Source organism: Salvelinus sp. IW2-2015, linkage group LG27 (genome assembly GCF_002910315.2).
Source record: "Salvelinus sp. IW2-2015 linkage group LG27, ASM291031v2, whole genome shotgun sequence".
NCBI lineage: Eukaryota > Metazoa > Chordata > Actinopteri > Salmoniformes > Salmonidae > Salvelinus > Salvelinus sp. IW2-2015.
The window spans coordinates 3,752,925-3,767,279 of NC_036867.1; the positions used below are offsets into that span (position 1 = coordinate 3,752,925).

Below are 14,355 nucleotides of genomic sequence, written 5' to 3' on the forward strand. Positions count from 1 at the left end.
CAGCATCATGTTGTGGGGGTGCTTTGCTGCAGGAGGGACTGGTGCACTTAACAAAATAAATGGCATCATGAGGCAGGAAAATTGTGGATATACTGAAGCAACATCTCAAGACATCAGTCAGGAAGTTAAAGCTTTATCGCAAATGGGTCTTCCAAATGGACAATRACCCCAAGCATACTTCCAAAGTTGTGGCAAAATGGCTTAAGGACAACAAAGTCAAGGTATTGGAGTGGCCATCACAAAGCCCTGACCTCAAACCTATAGAACATTTGTGGGCAGAACTGAAAAAGCATGTGCGATCAAGGAGGCCTACAAACCTGACTCAGTTACACCAGCTCTGTCAGGAGGAATGGGCCAACATTCACCCAACTTATTGTGGGAAGCTTGTGGAAGGCTACCCAAAACGTTTGACCCAAGTTAAACAGTTTAATGGCAATGCTACCAAATACTAATTGAGTGTATGTAAACTTCTGACCCACTGGGAATGTGATGAAAGAAATAAAAGCTGAAATATATCATTCTCTCTACTATTATTCTGACATTTCATATTCTTAAAATAAAGTGGTGATCCTAACTGACCTTAGACAGGGAATTTTTACTAGGATTAAATGTAAAAAATTGTGAACAACTGAGTTTAAATGTATTTGGCTAAGGTGTATGTACACTGCCGACTTCAACTGTACATCCATTTTTGGACTTATATATCTATCCATTGATTCTTGAAGAATTTAACTTATAAATGCCTCGTGAGCTTAGTTCAACTGTCACATGCCACGAGAACCCAAAATATAAGCTTGTTTTTCTCCAATGTTTTTTAAACATAGTAAATGTAAACAAACATTGTATAGCCTCATAACATAGTTAAAACAATACTTTTATGTAATGGATTGTCAGTCCTTGCTTCCATAGCTCTGTCTATTAATCTGAGAGGTGTTACATTTGTCCATGCCCATCCCTCAGCGTTTTACCAAAATAGAGGCGGGATGCCCGTTTTGTTATTGTTTCATCTGTAGATTTGCCTTTTAAACAGCTTTATATTTTCAAGACATCAATGTGTCACCAACAAAAAGGTAAACAATAGGCCTATAGTAAATGCAGCATATGGCATTCATTTTCACATGTAAAGAGCACTTTTCAGTTGTGCTGAAAGCCTGCCATTCCATGAGCGCAGCATTTATTTTTCAACTCAAATCAATGAGCCCAATCAGTCCTCATGATGACAAAACCATTAACAACAGAGTAGGGCTGGCTAATAAGTCCTTAGTTTTGGGGTTATGCTCAGGTAAAACAATTTGCCTAATCTATACGTTCATATTTCCAAGTCCTATTCTTGAAGGTCAAGGGGTATAACATTCATTGGAATTCTGATGGACATTGGTTGTTAATGTAAAGATATAATTTAATTGTATTATATGTAGTAGAAAGCGATGGGTTAGAAGAAGCCTTCATAACCAACCCATAAAGCCTACATAACCAACCCATTTACATCCATGTGTGGATGTAATGTAAACTTTAACATTGATTTATCCTGCAATAGATGTTCAATTGGTAACATACATTTTTGTCTTCTGCCTCTTAAGGGGAAAGTAATCTAAAAGTAACAGAATGTAATCGGATTACTGAGTTTGGGTAATCCCAAAGTTACTTTACTGATTACAATTTTGGACAGGTTAATGTAACGTATTACATTTAGAAAGTAACCTACCCAACCCTGTCATCTATGCACTTAAATAGCGAATGGAGGACGCTTTTCCCATGGTTCATTTTCATACCAGCCAGGTAGGCTGTACGCCTGTTTTAAAGATCAGCGATCTGTTTAAATTGAAAAATAAATATAGTAGGCCTAGCATATAGAAATCTGCTGGATCCTCTTTTTAATAGAGGCCATCACTCTGTTTTCTCACGCAATTGCATAGCCTATAGAAAAATTGCGCAACATGCCCTCATGAAGTGTTTAATTAGATTTTTGATTTACATTTGCATTGATGTCAGCGTGATTAGCAGGACAATCGACTGCTGAGTACCAGCCAGTTAGCAAGTTTGGTAGGCTGCTAATGACCATCAGCAGCATCAGAGCTTGGAGAAGCCTAATTACCGTGACTAAACGGACACATGGAATTTGACTGCAGTCATGACTCGAGACCGCCGGTGTGGCGGTAATACGGTCACCACTTGTCCTACAGACAAGGATGTGACTGAAAATGTTGTGGCATTTGATGCAAGAAACCACTTTACAAAATAAAATGCATCATTATTCCCATACCATTATTACAGAGAATCACACATCATGCTTATCCTCTGCCGATAGGCTTGAATAAGCTAAGTAGATAGTCTTAAAATACAAGACTGCACCTTTAAGACAAAAAATATATATTTTCCTGACTCACAAGAGCACTACCCCTTAGACTACAAATGATCTTTAACTGGGCTAATAACTCAATAAATAGCAAAGGATATGAACAAATGTGCACACATGCCTACATGTAGCTCTCGCTTTGTTCTCAAAACAAGCGCATTTACTCGCACCACTAATGCTGTAAACATAATCCAGTTCAAAGTCAATGGCACAGATCCATATATGGCAATGGTCTATTTTTTATTTTTTTAACCAGGTAGGCTAGTTGAGAACAAGTTCTCATTTGCAACTGCGACCTGGCCAAGATAAAGCAAAGCAGTGTGACACAGACAACAACACAGAGTTACACATGGAGTAAACAATAAACAAGCCAATAACACAATAAACAAGTCAATGACACAGTAGAAAAAAGAAAGTCTATATACAGTGTGTGCAAAACGTATGAGGAGATAGGCAATAAATAGGCCATAGGAGCGAATATTTACAATTTAGCAGATTAACACTGGAGTGATAAATGAGCAGATGATGATGTGCAAGTAGAGATACTGGTGTGCAAAAGAGCAGAAAAGTAAATAAAATATAAACAGTATGGAGATGAGGTAAGTAGATTGGGTGGGCTATTTACAGATGGACTATGTACAGCTGCAGCGATCGGTTAGCTGCTCAGATAGTTAATGTTTAAAGTTGGTGAGGGAAATAAGTCTCCAACTTCAGCGATTTTTGCAATTCGTTCCAGTCACTGGCAGCAGAGAACTGGAAGGAAAGGCGGCCAAATGAGGTGTTGGCTTTGGGGATGATCAGTGAGATATACCTGCTGGAACGTGTGCTACGGGTGGGTGTTGTTATCGTGACCAGTGAACTGAGATAAGGTGGAGCTTTACCTAGGATAGACTTATAGGTGACCTGGAGCCAGTGGGTATGTAGCGAGGGCCAGCCGACTAGAGCATACAGGTCGCAGTGGTGGGAGGTATAAGGTGATTTGGTAACAAAACGGATGGCACTGTGATAGACTGCATCCAGTTTGCTGAGTAGAGTGTTGGAAGCTATTTTGTAGATGACATCGCCGAAGTCGAGGATCGGTAGGATAGTCAGTTTTACTAGGGTAAGTTTGGCGGCGTGAGTGAAGGAGGCTTTGTTGCGAAATAGAAAGCCGATTTCTAGATTTGATTTTGGAGATGTTTAATATGAGTCTGGAAGGAGAGTTTACAGTCWAGCCAGACACCTAGGTATTTATAGTTATCCACATATTCTAGGTTGGAACCGTCCAGGGTGGTGATGCTAGTCGGGCGGGCGGGTGCGGGCAGCGAACGGTTGAAAAGCATGCATTTGGTTTTACTAGAGTTTAAGAGCAGTTGGAGGCCACAGAAGGAGTGTTGTATGGCATTGAAGCTCGTTTGGAGGTTAGTTAGCACAGTGTCCAAGGAAGAGCCAGAAGGATACAGAATGGTGTCGTCTGCGTAGAGGTGGATCAGGGAATCGCCCGCAGCAAGAGCGACATCATTGATATATACTGAGAAAAGAGTCGGCTCGAGAATTGAACCCTGTGGTACCCCCATAGAGACTGCCAGAGGACCGGACAACATGCCCTCCGATTTGACACACTGAACTCTGTCTGCAAAGTAGTTGGTGAACCAGGCGAGGCAGTCATTAGAAAAACCAAGGCTATTGAGTCTGCCGATAAGAATACGGTGATTGATAGAGTCGAAGCCTTGGCCAGGTCGATGAAGACGGCTGCACAGTACTGTCTTTTTTATCGATGGCGGTTATGATATCGTTTAGTACCTTGAACATGGCTGAGGTGCACCCGTAACCRGCTCGGAAGCCGGATTGCACAGCGGAGAAGGTACGGTGGGATTCGAAATGGTCAGTGATCTGTTAATTAACTTGGCTTTCGAAGACTTTAGATAGGCAGGGAAGGATGGATATAGGTCTGTAATAGTTTGGGTCTAGGGTGTCACCCCCTTTGAAGAGGGGGATGACCGCGGAAGCTTTCCAGTCTTTAGGGATCTCAGACGATACAAAAGAGAGGTTGAACAGGCTGGTAATAGGGGTTGCAACAATGGCGGCGGATAGTTTTAGAAAGAGAGGGTCCAGATAGTCTAGCCCAGCTGATTTGTCTGGGTCCAGGTTTTGCAGGTCTTTCAGAACATCTGCTGTCTGGATTTGGGTGAAGGAGAAGCTGGGGAGGCTTGGGCGAGTAGCTGCGGGGGAGGCGGAGCTGTTGGCCGGGGTTGGAGTAGCCAGTAGGAAGGCATGGCCAGCCGTTGAGAAATGCTTATTGAAATTTTCGATTATCATGGATTTATTAGTGGTGACCGTGTTACCTAGCCTCAGTGCAGTGGGCAGCTGGGAGGAGGTGCTCTTGTTCTCCATGGACTTTACAGTGTCCCAAAACGTTTTGGAGTTGCGAATTTCTGAGATGCGAATTTCTGCTTGAAAAAGCTAGCCTTTGCTTTCTTGACTGACTGCGTGTATTGGTTCCTGACTTCCCTGAACAGTTGCATATCGTGGGGACTATTCGATGCTATTGCAGTCTGCCACAGGATGTTTTTGTGCTGGTCRAGGGCAGTCAGGTCTGGAGTGAACCAAGGGCTATATCTGTTCTTAGTTCTGCATTTTTTGAACGGGGCATGCTTATCTAAGATGGTGAGGAAATTACTTTAAAAGAATGACCAGGCATCCTCGACTGATGGGATGAGGTCGATATCCTTCCAGGATACCCGGGCCAGGTTGATTAGAAAGGCCTGCTCGCAGAAGTGTTTTAGGGAGCGTTTGACAGTGATGAGGGGTGGTCGTTTGACCGCGGATACAGGCAATGAGGCAGTGATCGCTGAGATCCTGATTGAAAACAGAGGAGGTGTATTTGGAGGGCAAGTTGGTCAGGATAATGTCTATTAGGGTGCCCATGTTTACGGATTTAGGGTTGTACCTGGTGGGTTCCTTGATGATTTGTGTGAGATTGAGGGCATCTAGCTTAGATTGTAGGACTGCCGGGGTGTTAAGCATATCCCAGTTTAGGTCACCTAACAGAACAAACTCTGAAGCTAGATGGGGGGCGATCAATTCACAAATGGTGTCCATGGCACAGCTGGGAGCGGAGGGGGGTCGATACTAGGCGGCAACAGTGAGAGACTTATTTCTGGAGAGGTTCATTTTTTAAATTAGAAGTTCAAACTGTTTGGGTATAGACCTGGAAAGTATGACAGAACTTTGCAGGCTATCTCTGCAGTAGATTGCAACCCCTCCCCCATTGGCAGTTCTATCTTGACGGAAAATGTTGTAGGTGGGTATGGAAATCTCAGAATTGTTGGTGGCCTTCCTAAGCCAGGATTCAGACACGGCAAGGACATCAGGGTTGGCTGAGTGTGCTAAAGCAGTGAGTAAAGCAAACTTAGGGAGTTGGCTTCTGATGTTGACATGCATGAAACCAAGGTTTTTTCTATCACAGAGTCAGCAAATGAGGGTGCCTGGGGACACGCAGGGCCTGGGTTTACCTCCACATCACCCGAGGAGAAGTAGGATGAGGGTACGGCTAAAGGCTAGCAAAACTGGTCACCTAGAGCGTTGGGGACAAAGAATAAAATATTTGTATATAGGCCCACTGTAGCTCTTGTTGGTTATGGTGCACCGGTCTGTGTACGGGCCTGAGTCGTGCCTGTCAATGCAATGGAATCCTACGTAGATGCGTTCTGCCTACAACAAAATCTCTTGCGTAGTTAGTTTTGCATACTAAGTTTTGTCTGGTTTGTTTTGTTTCGGTATGTTCCATTGAACGTGGCTAATGTGTTGGTTCGATCACAAATCCCACAGTTAAGGGAATCGTTGATAGTGTTAACTAAGGGAGAAAACTCTAGAAGTTGAGTGAAGTTCAATCTCTTGCTTCTCTGCGCGGGTTGATATTTCCTCTGCGCAGCACTCCCAGGGAGGAAACGTTCCCAGGGAGGGAACGTTGCTTAGGCGCGGTTCTACAGCAACGTTCCCTCTATCTAAACCTCCCATTGAGGTGTGGTAGTGCTAGAGTACCAGGTGGGTCCTCTGAGGCCTCAGTTACAGATTATTTAACTTTGAATTCTATGACTCTCCTCTGGTGTTCTGTCCCCCCCATCCATTTCACTGTAAACCCTATTTAGTTTGCTTTCAAAGAAATCTTGAGCTCTGTTTTGACATGGGAGTTTATCTGCACCGTACTGTTGTGGGGGTGCCATGTAAAGCCGCGATGCAAAGCCTAAGACTTTCATTGCAGGCCAAACACAGTGGGATTGTTTAAACTCCTCTCATCTCTCTCTCTCACCCGATTCGCTGGGATTTTTATTTTCTGCCTGAAACCATCGCCTTGGTGTTCTAACGAGAGTGGGTCCTTGTAAACGGGGGTTGTCATGGTGACTCCTCCCTCTTTGGGTTTTACTGCATGTGCTTTTGCTCCTCCAATGTGAGGAGGAGAGCAGAGGAAGAAAGGGGGAGAGAGGGGTGAAAATGGAAGGAGAAGAGACAGAAATGGAGAGTTGAGGGGGAAAGGTCGTTGCAGGGGAAATTAACTAGATTGTTTTGGAAAATGGAAAGAAACTGATGGGCACTTTACCCCGGTAGTCTTTTTTGCATTGATGTAGACCTAGATCGTAGATGCAGTGAGTCTTAAAGAGTCTTGAAATGAAGCTTATCATGTTAATGTTTCATTTCACACATCCCTTCCTTATTAAACAATTACCAAGTCTTCCTATAGTGGATGGAGTTAATGTAAATACTAGAATGTAGTCCTGTATCACTGCTATATCATGATGCAATGTGGAGAAGTATTGCATGACTGTCATCAGGGAGGACTTGGATCAAACTGAGAATTGTCAATTAAATTAGGCAATGTTTATAGAGTGAACACTAGGTATTGAGTTATTGAACCAGCTGGGGTTTGGGCTTTGGGATGGGGAGGGCCGGGAGTTGCAGTACCTTGGAAGAAGATGTTCCCTAATTAACTTGAGATTAGAGCCTAATTGGAAGGGCTGTGAATTGTTGAGTGGGGACTCAATTTCCCATTGTGCTACAGTCAAAACGGTGGCTTTTTCTAATGAGAAATACCTTTTGATGGTGGCCAAAGTACTAATACCTTTGGAAATGAATAGCATTCTCATATATTCCTTTGTCTCATGGCCAGATTTTCAATAGGACCAAATTTTACTCTCATAACAGATTTTTCTGTTATTTTCAGTTAGATTTGGATGGAAGCCTAGTTTTGTGAGAGAAGCAGAGCTCTCAATCAAATTGTGACTTCGTTTTTATTTCCTGTCTTCCAGATGTCTTTATGGCTGTGGTGGAGGAGGAGGTGTTGCTGGAGGAGGAGGTGCGTCCAAGCCCTCGGCTGGAGGAGGAGGAGGCGCGTCCAAGCCCTCGGCTGGAGGAGGAGGATGCGCGTCCAAGCCCTCGGCTGGAGGAGGAGGAGGCGCGTCCAAGCCCTCGGCTGGAGGAGGAGGAGGCGCGTCCAAGCCCTCGGCTGGAGGAAGCGAGGAGGCAGGCGCGTCAGCCGCTCGCTGGAGGGGAGGAGGAGGAGGCGCGTCCAGCCTCTGGCTGGAGGAGGAGGAGCGCGTCAAGCCCTCGGCTGGAGGAGGAGGAGGGCGTCCAAGCCCTCGGCTGGAGGAGGGGAGGCGCGTCAGCCCTCGGTTGGAGGAGGAGGAGGCGCGTCCAAGCCCTCGGCTGGAGGAGGAGGAGGCGCGTCCAAGCCCTCGGCTGAGGAGGAGGAGGCGCGTCCAAGCCTCGGCTGGAGGAGGAAAAGGAAGGCGCGTCCAGCCCTCGGCTGGAGGAGGAGGAGCGCGTCCAAGCCTCGGCTGGAGGAGGAGGAGGCGCGTCCAAGCCTGGCTGGAGGAGGAGGAGGCGCGTCCAGGCCCTCGGCTGGAGGAGGAGGAGGCGCGTCCAGGCCCTCGGCTGGAGGAGGAGGCGGCGCGTCCAGGCCCTCGGCTGGAGGAGGAGGCGGCCCGTCCAGGCCCTCGGCTGGAGGAGGAGACGGCGGCGCGTCCAGGCCCTCGGCTGGAGGAGGAGGAGGCGGCGCGTCCAGGCCCTCGGCTGGAGGAGGAGGAGGCGGCGCGTCCAGGCCCTCGGCTGGAGGAGGAGGAGGCGGCGCGTCCAGGCCCTCTAAAGAAGCCTAAAGTGTCTCCATCAGGTCCAGTATAGAAAACCATTGTACACTGAGTGTACAAAATATTAGGAACACCTTCGTAATATTGAGTTGCACTTCCTTTTGCTCTCAGAACAGCATAAATGCATTGGGGCGTGCACTCTACAAGGTGTCGAAAGTGTACCACAGGGATGCTGGCCCGTGTTCACCCCAATGCTTCCCACAGTCAAATTGGCTGGATGTCCTTTGGGTGGTGGACTATTCTTGATACACATGGGAAACTGCTTAGTGTGAAAAACTCTCTCTCAGCTTTGCAGTTCTTGACACACTCAAACCGGTGCGCCTGGCATCTACTACCATACCCCATTCAAAGGCACCTAAATCTTTTTTCTTGCCCATTCACCCTCTGAATGGCACACATACATCATCCATGTCTCAATTGCCTCAAGGCTTAAAAATAATTATTTAACCTGTCTCCTCCCCTTTATCTACACTGATTGAAGTCGATTTAACAAGTGACATCAATAACATTTCATAGCTTTCACCAGGATTCACCTGGTCAGTCTGTCATGGAAAGAGCAGGTGTTCCTGATGTTTTGGTGCACTTGTGTATGCTTTAAAATCACAATGTCTAAGTATAACTTCCCCCAACCAGTAACTCTCCACTTGCTTTAGGTGTGACTTTGGAAAAATATCAGCACAACATCCATTCAATAAAGCATGAATCATGATAAAAAACAAACAAGGTTATGCTCTTATTTGATTGGCTTTCTCTGTTCCAGGTGTTGAACTGGCGCAGGAGATTCAGGTGACCGTTACCCTGACGGAGGGCCGGGAGTCTCACCAGAGGTCTGGAACTCTAGTGGACGTGTCACCGCTCGCCTCCCAGAGTCCCGCCTCACCCGTGGACGATTTCCAACAGGAACTGGAAATATCAGACTCTTTACAAACGGGGAAAGGTGCGGCGCCCGAGGAGGCTTTGCCCTGCGATGTAGAGGGGGAGGAGACCAAATCGGAAGACTCAAAAACCACTTTAGCCACGCCCACCAACGAAATATCTCATGAGGCTTTGGAGGAGACTACCGAAGAGGCTCCTGTGGAGGAGGAGGAGCCTATGGAAGTAGCACCTGTAGAAATGAAGTCTTTGGAATTGGCTGCAATGGAGACTACTGTTGAGCAGAATGTTATGGAACCCATGCAGGAGGTGCAGGATGCAGTTGCAGAAAAGGAGGTTGAGGAGAAGTTGCAGGGGTTGGAGGACGAGGAGTTGCCTCCAAGTATTTTGGACGAGGGGGAGAATTTGCCTCCAATTGTTTTGGACGAGGGGGAGGTGTTGCGTCCAAATGTATTGCCCATTGCAGAGGACAAAATCAGAGAAAAGGAGCTTAGTCCCATGGCTGAACTTCCTGAAATGGAGAGCCCCGTAGACATGGATATCATGCACGCCAGCAACCGCAGCCTCTCGGACTTCAGCTCACCGAGGGGAGATGGCAAAGCCCCAAAGGCTTCCCCTGAAATGTCTCCTGAGCTCTCGCTCATGCTGATCCAGTCCCTCTTCCCTACAGAGTCCTTCCCCAGGGAGGCCAGCCCTCCTTGGGTTCAGGTCCAAATCCAGGCCCAGGCTGCTCCACCACAGACCCAACCTCATTCTGGATATAGTGCTTGTGTGCCTCCCACCACCACAACCTTTTTCCCCCTAACTCCCAAGATTGGCATGGGGAAGCCTGCCATCTCCAAGAGGAAGTTCTCCCCTGGGAGACCAAGGGTGAAGCAGGTAAGGTTGTTCATCTATTTATTTCTGTTGTTTTTTACAGGAAGGTTTCTTTCCCAAAACTGGATTGGAAGCTCCACTAGTCTGTAGTTCTTCTAGCAGGTTTGTAGCCATTATAACAAACCTTTAGTTCTTCTAGCAGGTATGTAGCTATTCTAGCTGGTCTGTAGCTATTTTAGCAGGTAAGTAGCTATTCTAGCAGGTCTGTAGGTGTTCTAGTAGGTCTGTAGCCATTATAACAAACATTTAGTTCTTCTAGCCGGTCTGTAGTTCTTCTAGCAGGTCCGTAGTTCTTCTGGCAGGTCTGTAGTTCTTCTGGCATGTCTGTAGTTCTTCTAGCAGGTATGTAGTTCTTCTAGCAGGTCTGTAACTATTTTAGCAGGTATGTAGTTCTTCTAGCAGGTCTGTAGGTATTCTAGCAGGTATGTACAGTTGAAGTCGGAAGTTTACATACACTTAGGTTGGAGTCATTAAAACTCGTTTTTCAACCGCTCCACAAATGTCTTGTTAACAAACTATAGTTTTGGCAAGTCGGTTAGGACATCTACTTTCTGATTACACAAGTAATTTTTCCAACAATTGTTTACAGACAGATTATTTCACTTATAATTCACTGTATCACAATTTCAGTGGGTCAGAAGTTTACATACACTACGTTGACTGTGCTTCCAGAAAATGATGTCATGGCTTTAGAAGCTTCTGATAGGCTAATTGACATCATTTGATTCAATTGGAGGTGTACCTGTGGATGTATTTCAAGGCCTACCTTCAAACTCAGTGCCTCTTTGCTTGACATCATGGGAAAATCAAAAGAAATCAGCCAAGACCTCAGAAAATAGATTGTAGACCTCCACAAGTCTGGTTCATCCTTGGGAGCAATTTCCAAACGCCTGAAGGTACCACGTTCATCTGTACAAACAATAGTACGCAAGTATAAACACCATGGGACCACGCAGCCGTCATACCGCTCAGGAAGGAGTCGCGTTCTGTCTCCTAGAAATGAATGTACTTTGGTGCGAAAAGTGTAAAGGAATCCCAGAACAACAGCAAAGGACCTTGTGAAGATGCTGGAGGAAACGGGTACAAAAGTATCTATATCCACTGTAAAATTAGTCCTATATCGACATAACCTGAAAGGCCGCTCAGCAAGGAAGAAGCCAGTGCTCCAAAACCGCCATAAAAAAGCCAGACTACGGTTTGCAACTGCACATGGGGACAAAGATCGTACTTTTTGGCAAAATGTCCTCTGGTCTGATGAAACAAAAATAGAACTGTTTGGCCATAATGACCATCGTTATGTTTGGAGGGAAAAGGGGGAGGCTTGCAAGCCGACGAACACCATCCCAACCGTGAAGCACGGGGTGGCAGCATCATGTTGTGGTAGTGCTTTGCTGCAGTAGGGACTGGTGCACTTCTCAAAATAGATGGCATCATGAGGCAGGAAATTTATGTGGATATATTGAAGCAACATCTCAAGACATTAGTCAGGAATTTAAAGCTTGGTCGCAAATTGGTCTTCTAAATGGACAATGACCCCAAGCATACTTCCAAAGATGTTTCAAAATGGCTTAAGGACAACAAAGTCAAGGTATTGGAGTGGCCATCACAAAGCCCTGACCTCAAACCAATAGAACATTTGTGGGCAGAACTGAAAAAGCGTGTGCGAGCAAGGAGGCCTAGAAACCTGACTCAGTTACACCAGCTCTGTCAGGAGGAATAGGCCAAAATTCACCCAACTTACTGTGGGAAGCTTGTGGAAGGCTACCCGAAACGTTTGACCCAAGTGAAACAATTTAAAAGCAATGCTACCAAATACTAATTGAGTGCATGTAAACTTCTGACCAACTGGGAATGTGATGAATGAAATAAAAGCTGAAATCATTCTCTATACTATTATTCTAACATTTCACATTCTTAAAATAAAGTGGTGAACCTAACTGACCTAAGACAGGGAATTTTTACTAGGATTAAATGTCAGGAATTGTGAACAACTGAGTTTAAATGTATTTGGCTGAGGTGTATGTACACTTCCGACCTCAACTGTATGTTCTAGTAAGTCTGTAGCCATTATAACAAACCTATAGTTCTTCTAGCAGGTCTGTAGCTATTCTAGTAGGTCTGTAGTTCTTCTACCAGGTCTGTAGTTATTCTTGCAGGTCTGTAGTTCTTCTAGCAGGACTGTAGGTATTCTAGCAGGTATGTAGTTCTAGTAGGTCTGTAGCCATGATAACAAACCTTTAGTTCATCTCGCAGGTATTTCGTTCTTCAAGCAGGTTTGTAGCCATTATAACAAACCTTTAGTTCTTCTAGCAGGTCTGTAGCTATTCTAGCAGGTCTGTAGTTCTTCGGGACTTTCTGTAGCTGTTCAACTAGGTCTGTAGCTCTATCCAAAGACTGCTCTGCTGTGGTGGGAGTTGTGGTCCTCCGCTGATCCACAACTCGTATCCTCTCTCTCTGTAATTATATTCCCTCCTTTCCCATTCCCTCTTGTTGCTCAGTTTAGTGCCAGTGTGGAGTGTGTATTAATTAATGTTGAGAGGCTCTGGCTGCTTTCTCTCTCCCTCTCTTTCGCTCGCTATCTCGCTCTTCCTTGCTCTCTTTTGCTATCTTTTTTCCCTCCCCCTCTCTCCTTCTTGCTCTTGCTCACTTTGTCTTTTTCTCTCTTCCTCTTTCTTTCTCTATCTATCACTCTCTCGTTCACATAGCTGAGTATAACCCAGAGCCTTTGGGGATGGAGTAGCGAGGGCTGAGGTCTGTGCCAAGGGTTTGAAGCTGGGGAGGAGGGGGGACACCACATCTTTTGGAGGTGTTTTAATTCGTATAGGAACTCATTGAGGCGTGAAGCACGACACAAACCCATTTCTACCAAGCTGAGGGAAGAGGGAGGACACCTCTTTTTAAGGCCAGCCAAAGCTGTCAGAAGGGGAAATTCAACTTGGCTACTCGGTATATCTAAGCCCAATAGTCAGCTATAGACTCAGAACTGGAAAGCCTTGAATGATGTTTACCTTTTCATTTATTTATTTTTAAGTATAGAGGTCAATGTTTGTTTTTTACTTGGATTTGTTTTGGATATGATATAATGTATTTTTTAGGATGCATCTGTAAGTACTTGCATATAAAAGATGTCACCTTGTTTCGACTTTGGGCGAACATGTGCAATACTTATTTTAATAGTAGATTTTGTGTGAGTTCTACTGAGCTTTTGAGTGTGTGCGTGCGTTCGGGTTTCCGTTCGGAAAATGTGGAGTTGGACATTCAGAATTTTAATTTATTTGAGATATTTACCAGACCATAAGCATTTGTAACCTGACTAGGGCGTCCACCCACAGAGTTCAGAATGACAGAAAGCACAATTAGATTATGGAAATTAATCTTAACAGAACAAGCAACTCGAGGATGCAACGGCATGTGTCCTTCTTACCGAATTCCTTTACTTTTCCTCAGTTTATGTCAATCTACTATTCCCCCATAGTATATATTTTTTAACCTATTCTATTGGTCAGCTTGTTCATCTGTGTCCGAAAGAAATGGCCTATTCCAAATTGATTCTGGGACAGTTCTGGGACGAAAGATCCCATATCCGTACAACCAGTTGTCCTGACTGAGGCTACCAATTTTTTTTCATTTAAGCAATTAGACTGATGCGACAGATCAGAACGTTTTAGCTTAAAATGTTGAAAAATATTATTTCTTCACATTGAAAGTCCGGTAATGTGCACTAGGTTATGTGCACATTAATGTCTGTTCAAAAATGTAATTGGCAGGGACCTCCCGAGTGGCTCTATCGCAGCCGGCCGCAACCGGGAGGCCCATGGGGCGGCGCACAATTGGCCAAGCTTAGTCCAGGTTTGGGAGGGTTTGGCCGGCAGGGATATCCTTGTCTCATCGCGCACTAGCGACTCCTGTGGCGGGCCGGGCGCAGTACACGCTGACACGGTTGCCAGGTGTACGGTGTTTCCTCCGACACATTGGTGCGGCTGGCTTCCGGGTTGGAGGGGCATTGTGTCAAGAACAGTGCGGCTTGGTTGGGTTGTGTTTTGGAGAGACGCATGGCTCTCGACCTTTGCCTCTCCCGAGTCCGTACGGGAGTTGCAGTGATGAGACAAGACTATAACTACTACCAAT

General features: G+C 45.5%; 1 protein-coding gene across 1 annotated transcript in view; it reads left to right on the forward strand.

Annotated features, from left to right (window-relative positions):
- Nucleotides 1-14,355, forward strand: part of LOC111953859 (histone-lysine N-methyltransferase 2D-like) — a 127,963-nt gene that overhangs the window by 93,646 nt on the left and 19,962 nt on the right. Inside the window, exons 12-14 of the mRNA XM_070435669.1 lie at nt 7,642-7,863; nt 7,950-8,501; nt 9,239-10,230. Coding sequence (XP_070291770.1) covers nt 7,642-7,863; nt 7,950-8,501; nt 9,239-10,230 — 1,766 coding nt within the window. The remainder of the gene's footprint in view (nt 1-7,641; nt 7,864-7,949; nt 8,502-9,238; nt 10,231-14,355) is intronic.